Source organism: Marmota flaviventris, chromosome 2 (assembly GCF_047511675.1).
Source record: "Marmota flaviventris isolate mMarFla1 chromosome 2, mMarFla1.hap1, whole genome shotgun sequence".
Taxonomy (NCBI): Eukaryota; Metazoa; Chordata; class Mammalia; order Rodentia; family Sciuridae; genus Marmota; species Marmota flaviventris.
In genome coordinates this window covers 190201051-190227639 of record NC_092499.1, presented here as the reverse complement: position 1 = coordinate 190227639, position 26589 = coordinate 190201051, and the positions used below count along the sequence as shown (strand labels likewise).

Sequence of the window (26589 nt, the reverse complement as noted above, 5' to 3'; positions counted from 1 at the left end):
TTACAGAAAGGATTATCTCAAAGATTGCCTCTTACAGCCTCCATTTGGTGAAAAACTTACCATCTAAAGGACGGCCATGCTTTGGAAGCAGTGAGCGTAGCTCTCAGCAAGATGATGGGCAGGATGGACAAAGCGCTGCTTTCCATCAGTCAAGACGAAGGGCCTCAGAGTGTCTTTTACATAAAATAAAAGCCTTCTACAGTTATTTTGCACTGGTGATTGCATTAAAAACAAAGTTGCATTATGGTTTTCAGGCTGACTTCCATGTTTTCTGTCCTCATAGGCCCCTTTCAGGCGTCCGCCTCTCATACTCAGGATGGCTCTGGCCCTTGCTCAGTGGGTAGGTGCGTTCTTTGAAGTTTTTACCTGGCAGACCTGGACAGCTGGCTCTACAAAAACGAGTTCTTGTTTTAAGAACTTTGTTATGGGAACAGAGTTACTGAATTTGACAGTCATTTTAAGTTATTATAACAAATAACTGTGGCAGAATAGTATCTCTAGAATATCCATTTTTTTCAGAAGGTTAAAGGCATTGTTTTAAAAGAAGCTGTTGATGCCTAGATAATACTCTGGGGGGCCTCAGAGTTTTTCCCCCTTTCCAGGGGTGAGGCTGGGGTAGGAACTGTTGAGAAATGGCTATTGTGAAATAGTCCTCTGGGAAAACATTGAAAAGCTTACTGTTAATATTTTATATTAATTGTAAAGCTATGCAAGTACTTTGGTAGAGTTTTCCTCCGTTCTTTTGGAGGGTTATTATTATTATTTTTGATAAGTAGTTTAGTATTTTTCTCCCCCGTGTCAAGTAATGACTTCCTTGGAGAGAGAGAGAGAGAGAGAGAGAGAGAGAGAATGTGTGTGTGTGTGTGTGTGTGTGTGTGTCTCCCCTCCCCAATGGGCACCTGTGACATTGCTGGTGGGGCACATTGTGCTGATAAGGGTTTGTGAGTTTGTGCACTCTTGGCCTTTCAGAAGGCTCCTGTAGTCTTTGCCTATCAGGGAAAGAAATTAGGGAAATAAATATTTTGGGAGAGGAGTGCATTGAGACTGCTGTGGTTTCCCGAGTTTTAGATTGTGCTTGAAGACAATCTCCCAGGACCATGTACCCCATTGGAATTGCTGAGGCTGTGCCTTAGAACCCTGAAGACTCCAGGTCTTTAAGTTGTCTCTGAAGGCTTATGAGTGCTCTGAGAATGCAGGGAGAGCAGACAGCTGAGTGCAATGGCTGTGTAAGGGTCAGGTGGAGGCTTCCTCGTCCCAGTCAGGGTCTGCAGCTGAAAGCAGTGGTAGATGTGAATTTTGCAAAACCAGGGTAAAGAAAAGGTGAGGGAGAACGAATGCTTCATTGTCAATAGCTAGTCTACAAAGTGTAGGGACCACAGGTAGGAGGTGCTTTTATTTTCTGCCTTATATTTAGTCTATATAGCAATCTCAGATGACTCATTCAGCGACTGGGTAACTCGCCCTGAAGGAGGCCACAGTAATAATGGTGATGCTGGGTTCTGACCCAGGTTGTTTAATGCCAGAGCCCTAACAGGACTCTGAGCCAGGTGTGGTTTAGGCACCATAATTTATACTGCTGTCAGCTTGCTAGATTAACTTATAAAGGATTTATTCTTGAGAGGGAGGCAGAGAATTTGTAACCATTAAGGAATTAATGACTGTCAGAATGATTTCTGAAGAATATCAATTCATTAAGAATTATTCTTGGAAATTTTTAAGAAGAACTTTTTACCTTATTATAAAAAGAACGTTCAGCCTGGTTATTCCAAAGCATGCTTTGATTTATATTGTGGATATTAGTTTGCTTTTATATCAGATTTCAATGATATTTCACAATTCTGTATGTTTAGAAGCCTTGACTTTGTGAGTAATTTGTGATCCTGCTCCCCATTTCTTGGAAGGTGTGGTAAAGCTTGTGTTTAGTAGGAATTTCATAGGTTTGCAGACTTGTAAAGTGGGAATTAGAGAAATGTAAAGGGTGCTTGTTAAGGTAGGATTGTCTAAAATAAATAGCATTTATAGGTGCCACTTTAAACTTTACAAGCGGAACTACTATACCTTTAGTTCTGTGTGCTTCTGATGGGCCACTGCTTTGGGCAGAGAAGCAAATAAGATGAGTTAATATACAACTAGAGATTCCTTTGAATGTGGCAAGAGGTCAGCTTAAGACGATGTCAAAAAAAAAAGTGCTGTTTTCATCTGTATGGGATGTACTTTGGGATGTCGTCATTCACCCAAATGATGGCTTCATCAGGATACAAGCAGAGTCAGAATGCGCCTAAAGACCAGCTGCAGTGATCGTCTGCGTGGCACATAGTTGTCTATAGAGACCAGCTACTGCTCTTCTTTTGCACAACCTGTCCTTTGTGGTTTTATTCACATGGAACTGACTCCCTTGGAGATATGAGAGGATGCTAGGTTAGGCTTTGATTCAGTCACCACGCACTGAAAGTTTCCTATGGGCTAGGCTTTGGTTTGGTTTGGTTCTGGGGAGGAAGACCTGGCCCTTATATGAGTTTCTATCATCTTGGTGTTGGGGGATGATGAGGAAAAATGGGGACTGGACTCATGGTATGCCCTCCATTGGGAGCTTAGAACAGCTGTGTTAATTCTGTGTTGGGCTTTAGATCACACATTTGAAATGTGTGATGTGGTGAGCTTGTTCTTTGCTGGACATTTTTCTAAGTGCCTATTTATTTAATTCTTGCAATAAGGCTAGGAAGTGGGTACAACTGTGATCCCTAGGTTATTGACCCAAGTCACAAAGTGGAGTTGAGATGCATGATCTGCCTGACTGCAAAGCAGTGGTCTTCTTCATTCTTGTGCCCACTGGGTTTCCTCCTTTCAAAGAGTGTCATTGCCCTTAGCTTTCTTATCTATTATGTTGTCAGGAAGATGATAGAAGGACTGGAAATAGGACAGTGGGAACAGAGAAAAGAGTGAATGAAAGAGAAATGGCATAGAAAAGCAAGTCAGGGTGCTGAGCCGGAGTGTCTTGTGGACGCCTCTTAGGTGCATGGTGCTCTGTGCTGGGGAGACTGCCCTAACCCAATTCTGTTTTCCCTAGGAACTGATGTCAAGCTTCACTACTTCTCATTGTGAATCACTTCTCTGTCATTGCTAAAGGTAGTGTGCTATTTGTTACCGCAACTGTCCCTTCCCTTTGCCTTTCTACTCCCAGCCCAGGTCTTTTACTCCTTTACAAAACGTGTGTTTCTGGATTAAATGGGGACTATTTTTGCCCTTTGCTTACACCATTTAACATTTTTAGCTTAGTAGAGAAAGAAAAGGAATGGAATGTGGCCTACCTGGGAACATCAGTGTCACTGTCCCCTCCGTGTTGGTGGTGAGAATATGGAGGCCCAGCTCTTGGCCAGGTGTGAACTGGCATCCAGGCCTCTTGGTCTCCAGCCTTGGTTCCCGTCTTGCTGTCACTTGGAGGCTCTCATCTAAGCACCTCAGCTGTGATTTCCTTCTCTGTGGCATAAGGAGGCTTACACTCCTAATCATATAGAGTCCATCCAGCTCCAGGCTTGAGAACTTGAGATCCAGGTTTGTTTTACCTGAAGAAGAATGATGGAAAGTGCTTTGAAGGCAGACATCGATTGTTGGTATGTAGGTGTGTCCTGATGGGTTCCATTGAAAATCTCAGTCTGTGCCTTTGACCTCTGTAAAGTCTGGCACTGCTGCACTAATGGGTGAAGGAAAGCCACGGCCCACTCTTGAGAGGGTCTGTGGGCTCAATCTGCTTTGCGGTCCTCCTGCTCTCCCTCCAGCCATGTGCTGAGGCAGATCTGGAAGAGACTGAGGTCTCTGGGGAAGTCTTCAGGAACATGGTGGGCTAATTTGGGTCTTTTTTCTTCCATTTTATTATTATTTCTAAATGTTGCTTTTGTTGCCTTTCTCCTTCAAAACAAGATTGTCTCTTGTTTCTTTATAGACCTGGCGCTGAGCACAGTGCTTGGCAATCAGCACGTCGGTGGACATCTGAGTGTAGTCAGATGCTTTTACTCTACTTTTGAAAAGGCAAGATGCTTCCTGAGGTGCCTTTGCCCTAACTTGTCCCTTAGTGCCTTCTTGTGCGCCAGACTCTGGGTGAGAAGTCCCTGTCTGTGTCTCATTCATGTGCGCCCAGAGTCACTCCCCAAGAGCTTGGTGATTGCTTCCACTCCATCCTGCCTATGATTTTTTTTTTTTTTTTTTGGTACTGGGGATTGAACCCAGTGGCACTTAACTCCTGAGCCACACCCCCAACCCTTTTTTATTTTATTTAGAGACAGGGTTGTGCTGAGTTGCTTAGGGCCTTGCGAAGTTGCTGAGGTTGGATTTGAACTCTCAATCCTCCTGCCTCAGCCTCCCAAGCTGCTGGGGTTATAGGCGCGCCCTACTGTGCCTGGGTTGGCTGTGTTTTCATTTGTCAGCCTGGGTGTACTCAGCGTTTGCCATCCTGCCTGTTGACACTGCTACCTTTTCCATCCTAGTCACTCTCTGGTTTTCTTGGGCTTGTATGGTCACTTCTGCCCTCACTCATGGGTCCTATGGGTGATGCTCAAGGGTTCAGACTCTCCTTCTCCCACCCTCCTCTTCCCTCTTCTTCTCTCATTTCCTCCCTTTCTGTCTCCCTGCTCCACTTGGGGCACTCTTCTACCAGTGCCTTTGACTTCTGACATCTCTTATATGTCAGCCCACGCCTGACCCAAGCCTGTGTATCAGAGTCACAGGTTCTTAAAGTGCAGCATGCCCCAATCTGAATTCCATTCCACTCTATTTTCCTTTTCTTCTATCTTCCGTTCCTGCTGCCAACTCATTGAATGGCATCCACGTTAATGCAGTTTACCAACCTGGAGAGCCTATGAAATCGGCCCCTTCTACTCTGTTCCCTAATTCCAACCGGAAGACAAATAGCCTATCTGTCCTCGCTGTCCAGAAAGCCTAAAGCTTTCAAAGATGCAGATGTGAATGTATCTCTTGATTGCTTAAAGTCATTGAATGTCTTCCATTGCCAACAGAATAAAAGTCTGAATTCTTTAATATGATCCCTTGTACTGTCACCCTGCTGTCGTCCAGTTTCATCTTTCCTTACATTTTATGCCAGCGTTTTAGTTCTCCCTGACCACAGGACTCTTACATATGCTATTTCCATCACTAAATGTTAGTTTCTTCTTCTTCCTGTTCACTGCTCCTTCCTGCTTACCTCTGAAATTAAGTATGTGCTTTACCTCTAACACAGTCCACATTATGCCTGTCCCCCTGGATTTCCATACTTGTCACTGTGTATTAGAGTTGACCACTGGGGTTTGCTTTCCTGTTCCCTGTATGGTATCTCATTAATAATACCTTCAGCTCCCCCTTCAGCTCAGCAGACTTCCAGTCTCCATCTCCAGGCAGATCTTTGCATCTTGCAGCTGTTTGCCAGCTAGACACCTGGCCTCTCTACCAGTCACAGAAACTCCTTGAAGTCAGCATGGTCCATGTTGCATTGACGATTTACTCATCTCCACTCACCAAGGCTCCTCCTGCACCTTGGAAGTGTCCTTGTGTCCACTTGGGCAAGCCAGAAATCCTAAGCTCATTTTCCACTCCCCCTTTTCCACACCTCTCCATTTATTGGCTCCCTAGAACTTACAAGTTCATGTTCAAAATTCTTAGACCAGTGTTAGAGCCTTTCAAAATGGGGCTACTCTGCATCTTTGAACTCAGCCCTGTTCCTCTTTTTGGGCCCCCACTACTTTGGGCTCATGGTCCCCTGATGACCTCTCACAAGTGCGTCATGCTGTGCCTTCCCCTACTGCCTTGCAGCTTGAGTGTGCTTCCTGTCTGTGACAGCTCCTCAAACCCCAGGGCCTTCCTCAGTGCTCAGTCCTGGGTACCCTCTCTGTGTTTGGGACTTAATTTCCTTTCCGATGGTGTTCAGTTCAGTGAGAGGTGGTATTGAGCCCGGCAGTTAATGGCTCAGAGTTACCTCTGGGGCCAGAATGCTTGGGTGTGATCCTAGATCTGCCTGTTGAAAGTCATGTGACCTTTGATAAGGTGTCTAACCTCTCTCTCTGTGCCTTTTCTTTGAGGTGTGTGAGGAGTATAAAATAAATTAGCACGTGTAAAGCACTTGGAGAGGGCCTGGCACCATTCAATGTTAGCTAATGTCAGTGTGATTTGTGAAGATGCATCATTTCAGCATGCAGTCCCAGAGCCTCTGCTTTGATCAGCTTGGAGACCCTGGGAGTGTATTACTAGCTTCCCAGTGTGTAGCAGGAGTGTCCTGCCCTGTCATCTCTCACCTGAAAGCCTTGCACAGCTCCTGGAGGAGCATCCTCATAACTTCCTGAGAGCCGTTGTTACGGATACTTGAGGGGTTGGGGTGAAAAAAACCTGAGAAAACCTTTGTGTTTATGAAGCTCATCTTCTAGCAGAGAAGATATGCCACATGAAAATAGAAATAATATATAATTTGTTTTAGGTAGTGTGGTAGGTGCTAAATGAAAAGAGCAGGATAAAGGGATTTGGGAGTAAGTTCTGTTTATTTTTTGTTTTTGTCTTTTGCACCACAGGAATGGAATGCAGGGCCTTGTGCATGCCTGGCAAGCACTCTATTAGAGCTACATCCCTAATTTTTGGGCTGTGTTTTAAATTGGTAACTGGGGACACCACTTCCCTGAGAAGGTGCAGTTGGAACTGGACAAAGACCTGTATAAAACACTTACACAAGGGACTGGAGTTGTGGCCAGTGGTAGAGTTCTTGCCTAGCACATGTGAGACACTGGGTTCTATCAGCACCACATAAAAACAAATAAAATAAAGGTATAAAAAAATAAAAAATAAAGCATCAGGCCATGCAGATGTTTGGGAGAGAGCTTTGCAGACTTGGGAAGGGCAGTGCAAGTCCAGGGCCCTGAGTAGCGATCAGGCTGGTGTGCTCAGGGAGCAGTGTGGTCACTGTGCCTGCCCTGGAGCCAGGGATGGGCACACTAGGAGATGGGCTTCACAAGAGGGTGGGCACCTTGCTAGCAGCAGACCACCAGAGGGGCTTCAAAATATGTTTCTTCATGGGGAGGTGTGGAGGGTTCTGAGCAGGAGTCTTTAAAAAGCCATGGCAGGTGAGGAGGACAGGCTCCGAGAGCTCTGTGCTGCGGGGTGTGTGGAGGCCTTGTGGCCATGGCAGGGATGTAGGCTGAGAGTGCGGGAGAGACCATGGTGTGGGCAGGACCATGTCAAGCTTGCTCCCGTTCCACGTGTCTTGAAGGTGGCACCCACAGAACTGCCGATGGTTAAGGGAGGAAGAGTGGAAAGCTGGGTAACTGCTTTGGGCCACATTGCTGGTGAATGGCAGCGTCCTGTGCTGAGCTGAGAGACCGTGAGTGTGGGACTCAGCCTGCTGTGTGGCATGATACAGTGAGGTGCAGAGGACGAGTGCAGGGAGAGGTCAGCAGTGGGCAGCTGGGTGTGGAACTCAGAGAGGCCAGGCTGCAGACACCAGGGTGGAAATCATCTTATTGTTGGAACATAGAAAAGGAAGAAATAATTTCTTCCAACTGGAGAGATTAGGTAACCCTTTCCAAAATGGAAGACATTTGAGCAAAACTTTGAAGAATGAGCATCATTTCCAGAGGTAGAGAAAGGGAAATATTTCTCATCCAGGTTTGTAGCCTTACCCCCTGGCCTCTTGTTGAATTTGTTTATGAAGCTGCTGACCTGGTTGATAATCTCTTTTTGCTAGTATAGCCACTTAAATTCTCTATTGAAAAGGAAACCAGACCAGATTACACAGTAACGATAAACCACATACTGCTGTTTCTCATTGTTCACAGATTGAAACTTCCAGCTGGACCTGAGAGGTGCAGAATGCTAATGTGCTCTCCACCGCCTATGTCCTGGGCTGTGCTGATTTGGGTGTGGGGGGTCTCGTCTCCTGCTCCCACTTCCACTGAAGAGGGCATGCTTTGGAGAAGCTTGTACTGCTGAGGCTGACAGCTGCCCTTGCCCTGCACTGTTAATTTGTAACTCAGTCACAGCTAATGGGGTCCTTTGTTGTGTTTCTCACTGCCGTCTTACCTCGGGCAGATGTCTGTCTCCAGGCTTCCTTCTTTGTGTCAGAAATGAACCATATTTGCTACTTTTGTATTTTGGTAGAATTTTATTTGAAGGAGAATATAGTTTGTCTTTTTGTTTATTTTTGTGATCCCTATAATCACAAATTTTTATCTTTTAACTAGAGAAACATTATAGATAGTTAATGGAATAAAGAATGTGCATTGAAAAAATTCTATTTATTAAATTAAGATCCATTTGGAGCTGTTCTCTGAAACTCATCTGTGAGTAGTCTTCAGCTGTGCACTGTCCTCGAGGTGCCAGACACAGGGTGTCCTTAGCGCCTGCTCTCACATAATGCTCTCAGCCATCTTTCTGTTTAGGAAAATCTTAGTACATTAAAGAACAGCATGTTCAACTTTAGATGAGTGAAGGCTTCTAGACTTCTAAGTTCATAAACTAGCTTTGCCAAAATTGTGGGTGTGTGTTTGTCTTGAATAAATGAGACCACTGCTTTGCTAAACATGTTTTAAATCGTAATGTTCATTTTTACAAATCACATGAAAATGACCATCATTGTAGGCTCATTGGTTTTTTAGCAGTCCGAGGTCAGAATGTTAGTGTTTCTGTATATACAGGGTAGTCTGGGTGAGAAGATGACTCTTCAGAAGAGTGTTGTCTGGGCCTCACATGAACTACAGGTAGCTTTCTTTATGAGGGACAATTTTACTACAGAAGTATGCAGATAGTGTGATAAATGCCCACATACAGAGTAACTGAAAGTTAATAAGGTGCTCGTCTTATTTAAAATCTCTCTTTAATGAAACAAGTAAAGCTTTATGAATAATTTAAAGACAGCCTGTGCCTCATATTTGCCCATTCACACTCCCACTTGTCCTTACTCCCAGAGGAGTGTGGTGGGAACCATTTCCCTAATGAAGAGTCGCGGTGTGTGTATCACTTAACATGCCTTCGAGACCCATTGGTTGTTGAAATATGGATCTTGTGCATTCTTCTGCCCTGTCATGTAGTGTTCCTTCAGAAGAATTTAGCGCACGTGTTTTAGGTAAGAGTTCTTTGTTTATATGGAATCCTGATTACTGATCTGTCATATGAACTGCAGATGCCTGTGTTCCTCAGGCTGTTCCTCCTGGCTAGCACCCTCTCTTTCAGGGAACTTTCCTGAGTTTGCTCTTTGGCCTTTTGCGGGTTCTTTTCTCTGTTGAATTCTCTCATCACACTAGTGCCTTGCAGTCTGGTTCCCCCCTGTGTGGGAGGTTGGTGGCAGGCTGAATTTTATTTCTGCTCAGAAGGAACTAGGACACTAGCGAACGGAACAGACAGGGCTGGTCTCTTTCAGGACCTTAGATGGCGGCAGCATCATCATTGGGAGTTGTTGGTGCTGGTTTCTTTTGCTGGGATGCTGGATTTCCCAGCAGCTGGATGTCTCATGAGGACATAAGGAAGGTGCTTCATACCTTTGTTTTACCTATTTATTTTTATGTTGGCCTGAGGATCAAACCCAGGGCTTCGCACGCACTAGGCGAGCGCTCTACCACTGAGCCACAACCCCAGCCCTCTCTTAGGGTTCTTTATGTGGGGTTGTTTCAAAATAAGAGCTGTGCAATTTGACTTTCTGCTGAAGTACTGGAATACAGTGTGTGTCATTGGGAATACATTGGTTGCAAAGCATTATTTTTATCTCCAAAGCATTGTGTGAGCTAACCATTTAATCAGGAAAATAAATTTTCTTAAAACCTCAATTTCTCCAGTGTACTTATTCTCTTTTTTTGGAAATGGAGTCTCACTGAGCTGGCCAGACTGGCTTTGAACTTGAATTTCTGCCTCGGCTTCCCAAGAGTCTGGGATTACAAGCATGTGCTACCATGCCCAGCTGGTAGCCTTACTCTTAAACTCATGGTTATTTAAGAGTTTACTCTCTTTGATTATCTGTTTGTATGATACCTTTATTTAATTTTTTAGAAAGAGATCAAGTTAAAAAGATATCACTGAATACTTATGATGAAAGCATCATAGATACAAGAGAATATTTTTAATACTTTCAGCCTGTTATGAACAACCCAGTCTTAACATGACTTGAGACTCGAGTGTAGGGAGGCAGGCATACTTACAGGGCAAGCGGCAGCATCAGGAGAGAGGAACCCGCGAGGAAGCCTGGCATTAATGCAGCCTGTACCATTGAGTCCCTGCTGCATGTGTTGCCTGCCCTGGGCTTGCTGTCAGGAAAGGAGCACACAGAGTCTGTCCTCTGCAGAAGGACATGGGCAGTGATACTGGAGCGTGAGCGTCAGGAGGCTAATGTGTGTTCATCTGGAGCCTGGTTGCATGTGCAGGGGGCCTGCGAGAAGAATATAGCCTGGGATGGTAGACAAGCACATCCTGGTCATCCCTTCCTTCCATAGTTATGTGTCCTGAAATGTTCCAGGTGCTGATGATCCTCGTGAACAAGAGAGATGGAAAGGTTTGTATTCAAAATTGCTATTCCAGAAAGAGGAAGAGAAGGAGGAAGGTGGGCATTGGGGCGATGCAGGTGAATGGGGAAAGCAGAAAACATCAGGATACTTATAATGAAAATAGACTCCCAAAGGGTGAAGTGTAAAGATCTCTAAAAGTTAAGCAAGATTCACTTGAGGGGGTCCACGTCTTCTATATTAGACACCCACGCACTGGGTGAGGCCATCACTCTGAAGCCACCAGTGCCATCGCTCTGAAGCTATCAGTGCCTTTCTCCTGTCATAGCAAAATCCACCAAAAGTCACAGGCTTCGGAGACAGATTATGATCTTTCCAGAAGGTGGTCTTTTTGTTTTTTTAGATATTTATTTTTTAGTTGTAGTTGGACACAATACCTTTATTTATTTAGAGTGAAATATGGTAGCTTATTTTTTGGAGGGGTTGTGAAAAGGAGAGAGATTTTGTGTTTGCAAGAATGTAAAGTAATCCAGCTCTTTTTATGCAGAATGGAAAAATCTGCTTTGAAGCTAATAACTTTAAGTTTTATATCTGAAAAGCTGAGAGCTGATAGATTATATGTCAATTTGACATATAACTTATTTGGTAACACAGTGCAAGTTTCAAATATTTTAGCTATATCAGGAGATCACTTGCAAAGGAAGGGTATGTATTGGTAATACCAGAATTTCAGAAAAGGAAGAGAAGCCATCTCTGTGCAGACAGAGCGTTTTTTTTTTCCGTCTTGTTGGTCTATGCATCCACACACACCCACACACTTGTATACATATGTATGTTTTCAAAATCTCAATGATACTAAATATCAGAAATGTTGGAGGGCATTACCAAAAGTGAATTTGATATAAAAGGCTAAATACTTTCCCCCCCCCTCTTCTTTTTGAAAAATATTGCTATTTTCTAGAGTGGTTCTCAGTTCATAGCAAATGCAAGTTCCATAAGCCCCCTGCCCCACACATCAGCAGCCTGCTGCACTGTCAGCATCCCACAGCAGATTGGCATATTTATTAAAATTCTTAGGGAAGACCAGCTTCTCATTTCTTCCTTTCAGAACGGCCTGGGGGACGGGACGAGGGAGCAGTTCATGCTGTGCTTTGGTTTATCTGACACAAGAGCATGTCCAGGAGCTCAGATTCCACCAGTTAATGCTGTTTCAGGAGCATCTTTTGCAACCTTATGTAAATTTTCATAGGCAAACAAAAAATATGGGACATAAGCCTGCTGCACACACCTGTAATCCCAGTGGCTCGGGAGGCTGAGGCAGGAGGATCACAAATTCAAAGCCAGCCTCAGCAACTGTGAGGTGCCAAGCAACTCAGTGAGACCCTGTCTCTAAATAGATACAAAATGTGGTTCAGTGGTGGAGTGCCCAAATTCAATCTCCAGTATATCCTGCCCCCCCCCCCCCCCCGCAAAAAAAAAACCCACTTAAAGTTGTTAGAAAAATAAAGTGTTAAAGAGTGTTCCTGCTGGACTTGGTGGCACACTCCTTTAATCCCAGCAGCTCTGGAGGCTGAGGCAGGAGGGTTGCAAGTTCAAAGCCAGCCTCAGCTACTTAGCAAGATACTAACTCAATGAGACTCTGTGTCTCAAAAAAAGAGAGAGTGTTCCTAATGTCTCCCAATTCATGTTGCTATATTTATTTTCTTTCAGTTTCATATTTTAGATACTTAGGTTCTAGCTTTGCATAGACATCTGAAATAAGGAATAGAATATTAGAAGGAAGAATGATTAAAAGTGTACTGAGGTACTGGAGACAAATCATTTTTTTCATCTCTTAAAAGAACAAATTCTAACTTTTGAAGGAGATTTCATTTGTAAAATTGACTTTGTACTTTATAAGCAATGTTTAAATTCATTGGTGATAAATATGCATGTTTGTATAGTAAAATCCCATTTTTTACATAATGCCTTAATGGAAATGGCAGTTTTATGAAATGAAAGTGACTAGTAAAAATCTGAATGATGTTCATAACCCTTTACATCATTTTTATTGAGGTTTTTTTGTGTTCTAATTCATTAATACAGGGGAAGAGGAGCACACTAACATGGTTTATCTCCTGTAATTACTCAAATTGAATAGAATTTATTTTCAATAAAATTCTTAGAGTAAATTGCCCAGAGTGGGTAGTGGAGGACTGGATGGGTAAACATTTCTTAATTTTTACCCGTGGGACTTTGCTGTTTTACCAGTGATGTTGTTTTGTTGTGCATATTTTCAACATAGCTCCCTTTGGATTTTTAGAAATAAATGTTTGTGAAAGCCCAAGAACTCCCAGGATTGAGTATTTAAGGGGGAATGGGGTGTTTATTTCATCCTGCTTATTATTACAAATATTGTTTCTCTTTTAATAATTTATACTACCTTTTATGTGATTTATATAAGGTGAAACACCATTTAGATTGCTATGTAATAGAGTAATCTGGGGAAATTCCTGCAAACAGCTTAGTGTTTGCAGTTTAATTTGGTTTTTTGCTGTAGAGGACCAGGAGGAGGCTGGTGTGTGGGGTGATCAAACACCTAAACCCAGGCTTCCCGCCTGGCCTCATTCAGGAGTGGGAGAGACGCTGGAAACAGCTGGAATCCCGTACACCTCCACACACTCACTACAGTGCACATCTGCTTGGGTTCTTGGCCTTCCAAGCTGAAGGTGCTTCCATGTCCTGGAGGAAGACTGTTATCTAAGCTTTGAGGCCTCATAGGTGTTTGGGTCACAGACTGCCACCAATTCCTTCCTCCTGCATCACATCTGAATGTCCATCCTTTGCGGGTGTCACTTCATGTAGACACACTGTTTTCTCTCCAGCACTGTGGGTCTGCTTCAGCTAGAGCTGTGTTGTGCAGAGTTGTGACTAGAGTTTTTTTTTTTTTTTCCATGTGTGGGGCAGTGAATATGTGTGCAAGGTGGTTTGTTTGACCTTGTGTAGGTTTGCAGACCTTATAGCTTTCTTTGACCCTGGAGAGTCAGAGCTGTGTTTAACTATTCTTTTTTTAGCCTATGCTTGCTGAAGTGATTACCACCTTAAGCAAACAGAGACTTGGTGGGGTATCAGACTTTCTCCATCTTCCTTGTAGGTCAGACCTCAGCACTGGAGGGTGGAATAGGGTAGAGGCCCAGGAGAGCTGCTGCCTCCATAATCCCCTGGACACTGTCTCAGCACCAGGTGTCCTGTTTCTCCATGGTTGCCAAGAGCTTGCTACTAGGGTGTAGCATCGTCAGCATCTGGCTCTCTCTCACTGTAGCTGAAAAGCCCTTAGGCCACAAGGTACCTGCCTCCTGTGTTCTGAGTGTAGAGGGAAGGTTATTTGTGATGGAATTGGTAGCTAAGATGAAATATTGAAGACTGCTTTTCCCCACATCTGGATACAGCTAGGCCTCCTGACCCTTTAGGAAGCCATTTCCCATGACTTCCAGCTGAGTCCGGAGGGCCAGAGGCAATTAAGCAGATGAAGAGGTAAACAAGGTGAGAAATTCTTCTGGGGTATTTAGTCCTTGAAGGCTATGTTGCCCACAGAATGAGAATAACTTTTAGTGTAAGTAATCACCAACAATAGATGAGCCAATAGTATGGCCAATCCATTGTGATTCTCCATACACATTTGTACAATCACCACACTCTGCAAAAACCACAGGCTAACAAGGGAAGGAGGCCAGACACACGACCCCAGGACTGTGTTGATGGTGCACCCACAGAGGGACTGATGGGAGCGGTACTCGTGCTACATCAGATATGGCTCCTTCCCTAGGAGACACCTGAAGTTCACCAGTACACGTGTGTCAGAAGAGTTGTAGCCTGGCTGTTACTGTGACGTGGAAGAAGGATGGTCACCTGAAGCCAAGAGGGAAAGTTGTATCATCCGTGTAGACCTGTGGAGCGAGTGCCCCATGGGGTGGATAGAGGTCGTTTGAATAAAGGTGACTGAGGTGTGTGTGGATGTGTGCTTAGCAGATTTCTGTGCAGCCAGGTTCAGGGTGCAGTTTTCTGTGTTCACTTAGGGTTTCTTGAAGAAAAAATTATGCATAAGCAAATGTGAAAATCATTTTATGCTCAGATTGTCTTCCTAATATGCTCATCAATCACATTTGGACAAATTTGTGTTTTCTTGTTGCAGAACTGGCTGTAGTTTATTCGATGTTGGATTTGAGTTCCTTTTCCTTTCTTCCTGTCCACCATTACTGATTTCTTAATTTGTTTTTAAGTTAAGTCCATATAATATAGATTTTTTTTATACTATGGACACCTGTAGAAGAAATCAGACTGAGATTTTAATTTTGCTAGAGTTAATCCATGGGTAGTTTCCTTCTTAGTGGAAAAAAAAAAATCTCTCTCTCTCCATCCGTCTCTCATCCCTCTCTCTGTCATGTGTCCATCTTGCCATCTGTCCATCCATCTCTTCATCCATCCATCCATCCCTCCCCTCTCTCTACCTGTCCATCTCTCTATATGTTCATCCTTCTTTTCTCAAGACTTCTCCTTGATGGTGGGCACAGTGTTGGGGACACAGAAATAGGTCAAGTATAACCTTTGTCCCTCAAGAGCTTAGAAAAATTTCCAAGTACAAATGTGAGTGTCTTTGTCGGGTCTCCTCAGGTAGGGACAGATGAGCCTTTGTGTATTTCTGTGTGATCACAGGAGTACATGCCCCTCCTCCCTGTGCCTTGTGTTTTTGTCACTGTAAAGGCAGGGTGCAGGGCCTGCCTAGGGAAAGGTAGGACTGTGTTCAAAGGTTGTGAACTTGATGGGCACCTGACATTCAGCTCTGCCACCTGACTCCTAAGTAAGCCCTGTGATCAGATGTCTGCTGTGGATTGGGGGGTGAAAACCAGCAGGCTTCAGAGTAATATGAATCGTGTGATCTCATACTTGCTCCTCCCCACCGCATACACATGTGGTATATGTGCTGTCTGAGCACAGATGATGTGGCGAGATCTCCCAGATGGTTGTATCCATTACCTCAGGGGACAAAAGAGTGCTTATTAATTTCTCTTTATACATCTTATTGTTTGGTTTGTTTTAAGAAGAATATTTTAGTTTTTTAATTAAAAAAGCTAATAAAGTAGGAAATGAATAAATAATAGTAATAAAAAATATCCTCAGGGCATGGAGCTCTGTTTCATTCTTCCATTCGCCAGGGCAGTCAACACCAAGTGTGCTGTTTCAGGTGTGGGCTGCCCTGAAGGGCTCTAACTTCTCAGTGAGCCCTGTGAGGTTGGAACTTTTCTAGCAGCAACACTAGATTGTTAAGGGCTTCTGCGTTCACCCACATTAACCCCCAAATCTGTCTTGTGTCTGCTGCTCTTGGAACTGCTCTTGAGGACATCTGAGAGCCACGGGTAGTCTTGACATGCTCCCTTGTTATTGAGGAAATGAGTATTTAGCTCAGTTGAGAACGGGCCTTGTATTTGGCCATCAAATTTCCCATCCTAAGTACCCCTAACTGGTGTGGAAATTTGGACAGCAACTTGCCTTCCTGAGCCTATTTTCTCGTCTCAAGCAGCAGTAGTCATGATGTTGTGAGTTTCAGTGAGATGCTAGACGTCAGAATCCTGGTGAAGTCATGAGAATGCGGTGGACCAGCTATCAGGCTCCACCTGACCCTTGCTCAGCTGTCCAGCCACTGATGTGTTAGCGAGAGTTTTGCACCTTGGGTCCTCTTTTAACATATTCCATACCCACCCTACCATAATCTAGTCTGTTTGATAAACTTTGCTCACAAGCTTCCCAATCAGTGTCTGTCTTACTCCAACAGGTCCCTTCACCGATGTCGTCACCACCAACTTAAAGCTTGGCAACCCAACAGACCGAAATGTGTGTTTTAAAGTGAAGACCACCGCACCTCGTAGGTACTGCGTGAGGCCCAACAGCGGGATCATTGATGCAGGGGCCTCAGTCAATGTATCTGGTAAGTCCCAAGACTGAAGGCCTGGAAGACCCTGGAGCCAGTGGGCTTTCCGAAAGTGTGGGTTCACAGGGGAGCACTGTAGGAGGATAGGCTGCTCTCCACCTTCCCCAGCCCTCTGCCCTGATTAAAGAGCTTGGTGGTCCCTATCACCTTTGGTTTTTCCATAATTAATTCCTCTTTGTTTTAATGCTTGCAGCCTTTGCGCCTCAATAGTTAGAGCAAAATTAAAGTGGTAACTTTAGACTTGACTTCAGAATGAGTTTGGCTTTCACTGCCTTGAAATTAAATCTGCCCTTTGGCAATAAATAAAAAAGGGCTAAACAAACTTAATTTTACTTTGTGGGAGAAAGCTAAATGGAGTTATTTTCTTATTTAAGCTAAATGATTTCTGACATTAAGCCCATGTCATTTCCAATGATTGGTAACTGCACTTTACTGATTGTGAAAAGCTAAGGGAGATGAGGGCTGAAGAAAATGGAATATGTTCAAGGGTGTAAGTTTTGAGCATGTCTGATCCTTGCTTCTATCTGAGGGTACATATATTTTCCAAAGTCCAGCTTTTGAAAAGATGCTGGTAAAGTCCCCAAATTGAGAATTGAATTTCAGAATTAAGGAGGTATAAGTGATGGTTCAGATCTCCTTCAGAAATGGAATAAACTTTTAGCTCATTAGAACTTCTGGAGCCAAGAGGGGAAGTGTGTGTTTATCTTCTAAATACCAGGTGACTCAGTGTCACAGAGATTTCTGCATCATTAGAAGCTACCATTTATTTGACGCAAGTACCTGTCTGGCTTTTTCCATGATAGATTTGATTGTGATACATTTGGCTATTCATTTGACACCTAAAAGAAAATGATTCACCTCTTTGGAAAGATATAAGGTGTTTCATTATCTGATCATTTCTGCAAACTCTTATTCCCTGCATCTACCATGATGACGTCCAACACCAGCTTCCCCGTGGACTTCTCTTGGAGCCTGCAGACCTGCTCTGCACTCTGGAAGCAGAGTGTTGTGCAGGGGTGGTCAGGATGGTGAAAAGCAGTGTTGGTTGAGGCCCTCTGTGCTGGACCTGCTTGTATTCTATCTCATATTGTCTCTTACCTGCCCTGAGAGGGGGGCTCTGTTACCACCAAGAAGAGGACTCTTGGTCGGGGGTTCATGACGCTGGAAAGTGATAGAACCAAGGTGTGGCCCACTCTGCACCGCAGCGTGCTAGAGAAGGGGAGCAGCTTGGGGGCTGGCATCTCTGGGTCCCCTGGCTCTGTGTGGCTCAATTTATTTCTGTTGAAATCAATGATGATAGAAATCTTTTTTTCTTCTTTTAGCCTCCCTCCCCCCCCCCCCCAATTTTCTTGTGTATAATGAATTTGAGCAAGGTTGTCTGTAGACGAAAATTGTCCATTTCCAAAGTAAATATGGGGGAAGCAGTATAGTTTTCTGAATAAACTTATCTCAGTGGATAATGTACAGTGTAGATGTGTTTTTTGGTATCAATATAAATGTATGTATCTCAGAAATATTCATCTTTCCCCATAAGAGGAATTTTTAAAAAAAGTAATAACTCCCTCTGAGTGTTTATTTTAATTTATCATTCACTGCTTCAGGATGGTAAAGATCTGTGGTTATGGCCTTTTCTTTGTGGATGAGAAAGTTGGGTACAGGTCATCTGGGGTCCTCAGCTGGTAAGGCATAGAGCTGTTGTTTGAAATGAGGGTCTTAGCTCCTGGTGGTACTGTGCTGCCTCATGGAGTTCAGGTGGCCATGCTTGCAAATGAGTCTAAAGTGGATTGTATTTCTGGGGAAAAAAAACAGTTGTATGATGAAGTGCCCGTGTATGTGCAAGCCTTTCCCAGCTGAGACCAAGGTATATTTGCAGGTGAGAAAAGGCTCCTTTGTTTTTATTCAATATTTACTTCAGTGTTGAAGGGAACCTGAGTTGAGCCAGAGTTATTACATTTCCAGGGCTGCCTCGCCACTTGGGAAGGTTGGCCCCATAGGCTGCAGCTTCAGGTGCTGAGGGCCACCAGTCACTTATTGTACATGCATATCTTGGGATAAAAAGCCCTGTCCTTGTCCAGGGGTCTGCTTGAAGTGCAGCTACCTCAGGACATTGGTGTGTCAGAGTTACCAGGTTCCTTTGGGAGAGGGAATATACCCAGGAGAAGGAAGCATCAGTGGACAGGCAGTATAATTACACAAAGGTCAGCCTTCCCTCCTCCCCTGGGCACACATGGCCATGTGTGGCTTAACATGTTGTGCTCAGAGCTCTTGGTACTGAGCAGGAGGCTCTGTTTTGCTCCTCAGCAGTCAGTTGACCTGTGCCCAGCTTGCTAGCCCCTGTGGGCTCTGGTTTTCTTATCGTCACATGGAGAGTAGAGTCCACTTCCCAGAAAATTGCAGATACTGCACTCACTGGAAGCATGGTGCCCGAGTGTAATTGCATAGTTTTTCTACCGGCTTCAACAGAAACTGGCTATTTTGTTAAAGATGGATTGGATAATATTTGAATTACCTTTTTGAAACCCATTTTATTAATTTCTCAATTTATGTGCCTTTCTTAATGTTCAGAATAAATTAATATGTTTTCTTCTTTCTGTAATATGCATTTGTTTTGTAATGAAAAGCCACTAGTAAATTTTCAAATATAATTTGTAAAAGGTGCTCATCAAATCAACTTAAAATACTAGCAGCATTGCCTGGCTTACCACACAGAATGTCACAGCATGCCTGAAAAGGACGCCACTAGAGCATTGCTCCCATTTCTGAAAGCCCAGGGGATGTGCTAGCTCTTAGAAAGGGCTGTAAATCATTCTTTTAAAGAAAGAAGGAGGAAGGGAAGAAAGGAAAGAAGGAAGGTGAAGAGGAGGGGAGGATGGTGGCGATGATTCCTGCCCAGGGAGGGACCTGGCTAGAGAGGCTGCAGCTTCTGGAAAGCACACAGATGTGCTGTGACAGGTGGAGCCAGGTGTCCTTTAGCTGTGCTCTTGGAAGCTCTTCTTACCTTTCAGATACCCAAGGGACCTTCCACTATGTTTTAAAAGTTCAGGCTCTGACCTATTGTTTTCTTCAGTTCATGGCAAGTCACTTACATACTGGGTCCTTGAAAAAAATCTCCCTTTTAATAAACACAGGTGGTAGAGTGACAGTTGGACAGAGTGGGACCTGCCCTTCTTTTGTGGACTTGGGCAAAAGCACACCTCTCTGGATTGCATTCTTGTCTTTGCTCGTGTCTCATTTCTCCTGTATCCCCTTCTGGGATTTGTGCCTGTGGTATGAGGTATGGTATGATGCAGGCCCTCTCTTGCACTACTGGTCCAGAACGCCCTGGTTTGGGCCCTTGCTCCTGGACTTGCATCATCCACTGGAGCTGGCTTTGAATTATTCAAATCTGGACTTCAGCAAAATAGGCACACTCAAATGGAGATTGCAGGAGAGGAGATTGGATCCCCGCTCCCCTAGACTTCAGCTGCAAGGAAAATAGAACTTTTTGAATTAATGAATTGTGTGAGGCAGTGGGGGGCCTCCCTGTTTGTTCTAGCTTTTCAAAATTAAGTCTGTTTCTGAACTGTATGGTGGGAAAATGTTTTTAAGGTAGATAATTTCTGAAGATGACTTTGTGGTAAGCTGTTAGTGGATTTTCTTTTTTAATACTGCAGTTTAATAATGAGGGGGTTTTCCATTAATATTCCAAACCATGTTTGCCAGCGGGTACAGCAGGTGAAGTGGTAAAATCATGGGCCCATCACAAATGCTTATGCTTCCTGTAATATGATAGTAAGTTTAATATTTTTATAACCTTCACTGAATTCTAATTTCACTAAAGTAGCAAGCACGCTTCCATTTGCAGTTCAATTATGCACATTGCTTGCCTGTGTACCAAGCAAATTAGAAATGCAAAATATCTGTATGTGGGGGGGCACTGAAAAGAGTCATTAGAGATACCAATATTTAGGTGCAGATACACTTTACTAAGTGTACCCTGGGAATTGAAAGTGTATTAAAGACAGACAAACAAGAATCTCCCAGTGTCAGGATCTGTATTTTCAGTGAGAATCCAGAGAATTAAGAGCAGTGTTCATTCTTGACATACAGCCATACAGCCTTTTCAGCATTCTTCTCAATCACATTTAAAGCATAAAATTCTTCCAATAAAATCCTGCAAAGACAATGTATATCAGCAACTCTTCTTGGGTGGAAACATTGGTCAATTAATGTAATTGGGTACTACAACAATTAATAATTAGTCCTGTCAAGATTCTGCTGACTCAGTTTAATGGAGCTGTTTGGTGGCCCTGGACCAGCCAGCTTAGGGTCGCAGCTTTCAAGTGATCAGTACCAGAGTAAAAGTGTGTGAGTCTGCAGACAAAGAGCCAGACACACTCAGCTACCTGGTGTGGACCGCAGAGCTGCTGGGCTGCGGCTTCCTCAAGGCAGCGTTCCTCTTGTTTGAGCGTATGCTCTGGACGTCTTATAAGCACAACCTTTTTATAAATGGTTTTCATGAACCAGGCTTATTATTCTCAGATAGGAACGACTCACATTCACACTTAAAAGATGTCTTTAATCTTTTTCTCCAGATTAGATTCTGGCTTTAAAAAAAGAAAGAAACAAAGAAAATTGCCAACAAAAATTCAGTTTAATTGATACTTTTAAAGATTCTCCGTTTAGCTGGGTGCAGTGATGCACGCCTGTAATCCCAGCAACTTGGGAGGCTACAGCAAGAGGATTGCAAGCTCAAAGCTAGCCTCAACAACTTAGCGAGGCCCTAAGCAATTTAATGAGACCCTGTCTCAAAATTAAAAAATAAAATAAAAAGGGTTGGGGGTGTAACTCATTGGTAAAGCGCCCCTAGATTCAACCCCTGTTACCAAAGAGAGAGAGAGAGAGAGAGAGAGAGAGAGAGATTGAGATTTTCAAAGTTTACTGTAATATTTAGGCTTCTTTAATGGGTATGGCACATTTTATTTTTTATACTTTGAAAGATGATGATCAGGAGGACTGCAAGGGCATGAGGGCTCTCCTTTAGCTGAAGGGACCTTCATCTCCCAAGGTGGCTGAGAAGCACAGAATCTGTGGGTTTGCTGAGCAGTCAGGAGTGTCACTTCTATCAGGTCCTCCCAGACTGGCACCTTTGAGCCCCAGCCTCAAGCATTGTCCTGTGGGCTCTTACTGGGACCCACTGCTCCTCCTGTGCAGCTCCCAGTTCATCACAGAAGGAAGGGAAAGGGCTGCATTGACAGACAGCTGTGATAGTCCGGAGCAGAAGGGGAAGGACTGCCAGAGAGCCTGGGGAGGGTGAGCTCAGAAAGTGTCCGGAGGTGCCTAAGCCTCCACAGCACATTTCCTCCCAGCTTAGCTGGTCAATCCCAAGAGACATGGCTTCTAAGTCTACTAATGTGTCTACTAGTGTGCAGTTAGGGTTCATAGTAACAACAGAAGAGTGACCAGAAAGAGACTATGCTATATTCCATTGTTAAGCCTTGGGAGATGGGAAAGTGTGTTGGAAAAGATTTATGTTAAGAAAGGTAGTTATAAAAATAAGCAAGTGAACCACGTTGTTGGCGTCTATATCAAATCTGCCTCATCTTCTGTTGATCCTGGGCAAAAGATGAGGGCATCTGTACTGATTTCTGCACAAATAAATGAATCAGACTTTGAGGAGCTTATAAAGACAGTCTTCATAAATTGGAAAATCCTATAAAAAACACAAGACAATTCAGTGTTAACTTATTTCTAAGTAGGTAAAATTAATTATTAGTTGAGAGACCTATAGTTCCATGCATGGGTCCCTGATTAGTCAGGGAACTGGAATGGGGCTAGGATTTCACTGTTTGGAGAACCCGAGAGGAATAATGAACTGGCTTATGTAAGGGTTCGTGGTCTAACAAAAACGTCAAGCTTCTTTGCTTGGGCAGGAGTGGTGTCACCTCACTGTGCAACCCTGGTCTTCAGCTGGTTGGGAGCTCTGCTTGGTGTTTGTCTTTCATTAGTTTTAAAAAAAGGAGTGGTGACTGCATTATGACACCACAAAGGCAGCTTGGTACAGGTGGGCTTTTGATGTGCGTGTGAGTGAGGGAGCCAGTGACAGGACACAGGGAAAAGAAGACCACAGCCACGTGTGGCCACACGGAGGAGAGTGGCTCTGGATAGATCAGACAGCTGAGGAAGGGTTCCTCTCTAGCTGCCCCAGAAGATTTCTGGAGGGAGTATGATTCAGGAGTGCTTTGAATGTGGGAAAGGGAGAAGGTTCATCTCCTGGTGTAGAAGGCCAGCTGGCTGCAAAATAACCGGGGGGTGACGAACGACTTGTGTTGATTGATACAGCAGGAGTAGGAGCCGTTTATTGCAGGACAGGAGCAGTATTTATACATTCCACACAGCTTATCTAATTAGCATAAACTAGATACATCAGTCAACCAATAAGGAATCTCTACACTTAATGGCTCGCTTTTGTTACTTCTCAAACCACTCCCTCTGGCATTTTGCCAGGCACCATCCAGACTTGTTTATGAACTCTAACATTCCCCTGGCAAAATGCCAGGTGTTATTTTGACTTGTTTACAGACTCTAACATTTCCCCCTTTTGTTTGATTTAAATAACGACCATAGTGGTTTTTACAGAAACACCATAAATAACCTGCTACAAACAGAAAGGGAGGATACAAAATGCCACAATACCAAGCCACTTGATGGCTCCATGCAAGAAGCCCTTGGAAAAATTATACCAGCAATGACACTGTTAGCAAAGATACAAAGAGTTACAATTTGTTGTAGATTACAGTTTGTTGTCTCAGTCCAGGTAAAGTAGTGTCTCAATAGATTAACTCACAGTCCAGGTAAATCACAGTCCAGGTAAGTTCTGCAGGCAGCTAGCTTAAATCACAGTCCAGGTAAGTCCTGCAGGCAGCTAGCTTAAATCATAGTCCAGGTAAGTTCTGCAGACAGCTAGCTTAAATCACAGTTCAGGTAAGTTCTGCAGGCAGCTAGCCTAAGCTGTAGTAGCAGAAACAGCAACAGCTCCGAAGTCTCGTCCATTTCTCAGCCGAAGTTTCGTCCGGTTTTCAGCAACACTGGAAATTCTTCCACCCCTGTTTTCACCGGCACTGGGACGAAGGCAGGAACTCCGGCAATGATGGCTAAAGAAAATCCTGTAGCATTCTACTAAAAAAACAACCTTCTGAACAATTTAGTACATTATCTCAAGGTTTTTTTGCATTTGAAATAAGCATTAATAGTGCTCATTACTCATCAGCTTCCAGGTGTGGGAGAATCATTGTAGTTTAGTTATTGGCATTGAAAATGACCAAACATCAGGGACACCAGTAGCGTCTTCTGCTGGCTGTAGCGCCTGGGCAGCCCCAGATGGCCCTGGGGAGTGTCCCGGACTCAAACTGCTTCCAGGCACAGGGAGCAAGAGCCTGCGAGACTGTGCCTCCAGGTCAGGTCTAGATTTGGGCTCGCGGCAGTGGAAGAGCCAGCTCCCCGGCCAGGAGGCGGGGAAGGGCCAGTCGCCGCCGCCTCTTGGAAAATCCTTGCTGCGCTATGACCGGCTTGCACACCCGGCAGCCGCTTCTCCGCTTCACGCACCCTCCAGTAACGAAAAGTATTCAGTAATAGCCTTTTGCTGCAACTTTTTTCCTGATAATCCTTCCTCCTCTGATAATCTTTCTTTTTCTGAACTTTCTGTTTCTTTCTGACTAGAGTTCCTGGGCTTTTATCAACACACGCCCTAACTATTCTTGGTTCCACTGGGGTGCCTTCTTCCCTTAGTAATTTACTTCTCACCCCTTCCATATTTTCATCATAAAGACAATACAATACACTGAGACAAAACAAGACACAAACATACTGTATCAATCTTCTCCATTTTCTGGAAATGGTCATTTTTCCTCTCGTCCTATCTGTCTAGGGACGAGCAGATTTGCTCCCGTCCTATCTATGGACGGGCAGCTTTTTTTGTCACTTACCCCCGAGTGTCCCGGGGCTCCCCGTACGGGGCCACCATCTGTAGAAGGCCGGCTGGCTGCAAAATAACCGGGGGGTGACGAACGACTTGTGTTGATTGATACAGCAGGAGTAGGAGCCGTTTATTGCAGGACAGGAGCAGTATTTATACATTCCACACAGCTTATCTAATTAGCATAAACTAGATACATCAGTCAACCAATAAGGAATCTCTACACTTAATGGCTCGCTTTTGTTACTTCTCAAACCACTCCCTCTGGCATTTTGCCAGGCACCATCCAGACTTGTTTATGAACTCTAACATTCCCCTGGCAAAATGCCAGGTGTTATTTTGACTTGTTTACAGACTCTAACATCATGGCCCCTGAGAAAACGTGCAGATGGACCTGAATGTGAGTTCTCGGAACATCCATACCCACTGGGGAGAAAAAGCAAACATGTCAGAGTGAGCCAGGACTCTCCTAGTGACTTCAGAGCTCACAGCAAGGACCCACATGTGGGGCTTTCAGCAGGGGCTGGAGCTTTAGGAAACAGAGCAAGTTGGGTTTTCCAGGGACTGGCCTTGGGCATCTCCCGAGAAGTGCACATTTCTGGTCCGAGGCCAGCCCTGCCGACACAGAAACTCTGCAGATGGGGTGGCAGTTTGTGTTTCAGCAAGGTCTGCAGTTGGTTCTGATACATGCCAAAATTGGGGAACCTCTCCTCACAGGGCTGTGTTAGCAGAATAAGTCCCAAAAGATGTGATATATTAGGATTAAGTAGGGTTAAGTAGCATGAAAAGGGACGTGCCAGGTAGGGCCACATGATGAAGATGACTTTGGGGATGTCAGGAGAATTTCACCAGGTTTAGGAATAAGGGAGTTGGTGTGCACTATTTGGACCTGAAGGATGGCCTGTTGTTTGGAAATACCAGAGATCCGAGGAACAGGATATGAAGAACTGAACTGATTGTCTTCCATTCAGGAGATAGGTTTTGTTAGAGGAGGGTTCAATCTGAGGAATTACTGATATGAGCAGGGTGCTGGGGGAGGTTACATTTCTGGGACTAATAGGGTCATACAGAGTGCTTGGACGGGAAAGAAATGGGATGGTTGGAGGAGACACTGGGGCGGGGGAAATCTGGAGGTGGGTCACTGGGGCCTGGGCTGACTGGGCATGTAGGACATGGAGAAGACATGTCCGTGGCAGGATTCTGCAATGAAGTGTATGCCATCTTACTTGTTGGGCTTTGTTCACTTGTTCTGTTACCTTATGAAGCAGGTGGAGATGCCCTGACTTTCTTGGGTTCTAGAAGCTGCTTTTGTGCTGCATTTAATCAAGTCATCATTCCTCTGAGGGAGTATGTGTTTAAGTAGCATATATTCTCATTTCTTCTCTTTTGTAGAAAGTCTTATCTTGCTGATCTAATGTTTCATGACCCCAGAGTTCCTTTCTTAGCAGGAGCTCACTTCGCAGTCTGTAATGTCACAGATGTAGTATCCCAGAGCGTTAATGTAGGCAAGTAGTATCAGCAGATACATTTTAAAAGTAGGATAGATGGTTCATTTAAGAGGGTTTTATCATCAGTGTCTCTGGTATTCAAGTGAAATAAATTAAGTTAATGGGAAGCTCTTTTATAGCCTGTCATAGAAAAAAGTATATAATTTCTGTCACAATTTGCATGTATGGAGCTGAAAGAACAAACGATTAACAACATTTATCTGTCATGGTCTCATGGAGTTTCAGCTAACAGGGTAGAGCAAATTGAACTTGACACGACATGATAGCGGCGAGAAAGACAAACTTTCTGATGAGTTAGGACTGTGTTTAAGCAGTGTGTGGAGGATGAGGTGCCAAGGATCTGCAGACTGTCCACTGTCTGGGTAACCACTCTGGCTTGTCAGCTTGAGAGCCCTCAAGCGAAGGAGAACCAGTGGGTGGCAGACAGCTCCTCCACTTGCAGCGCTGTGGAGCAGGGGCTGAGTGCCCACCTATACCAAGATCTTCCAGGAAGTTCATGCTGAGGCCCTCCTAGGCTCTTGTTCCCTGCTGAAACATATCCACTCACCCACTTTTCCAGGGCATTCGGGCGTTAGGTTTGTTCTCAAAGTGTCTGCCTGTGCTTGAGAAGGGCAGTTGGACATGCTTCCTGAGGCCCCTGCAGTGCTCTCTGGGGTGGTGGCCATCTCCAGTCCCCTGCTCTGTGCCTTGGCACTCCTCTTTGAC

General features: G+C 44.3%; 1 protein-coding gene across 1 annotated transcript in view; it reads left to right on the top strand.

Annotated features, from left to right (window-relative positions):
- Vapb (VAMP associated protein B and C) overlaps window positions 1–26589 on the top strand; it is a 52052-nt gene that overhangs the window by 5787 nt on the left and 19676 nt on the right. The window contains exon 2 of the mRNA XM_027946433.2: window positions 16267–16419. Within this exon, the coding sequence (XP_027802234.1) occupies window positions 16267–16419 (153 nt within the window). The remainder of the gene's footprint in view (window positions 1–16266; window positions 16420–26589) is intronic.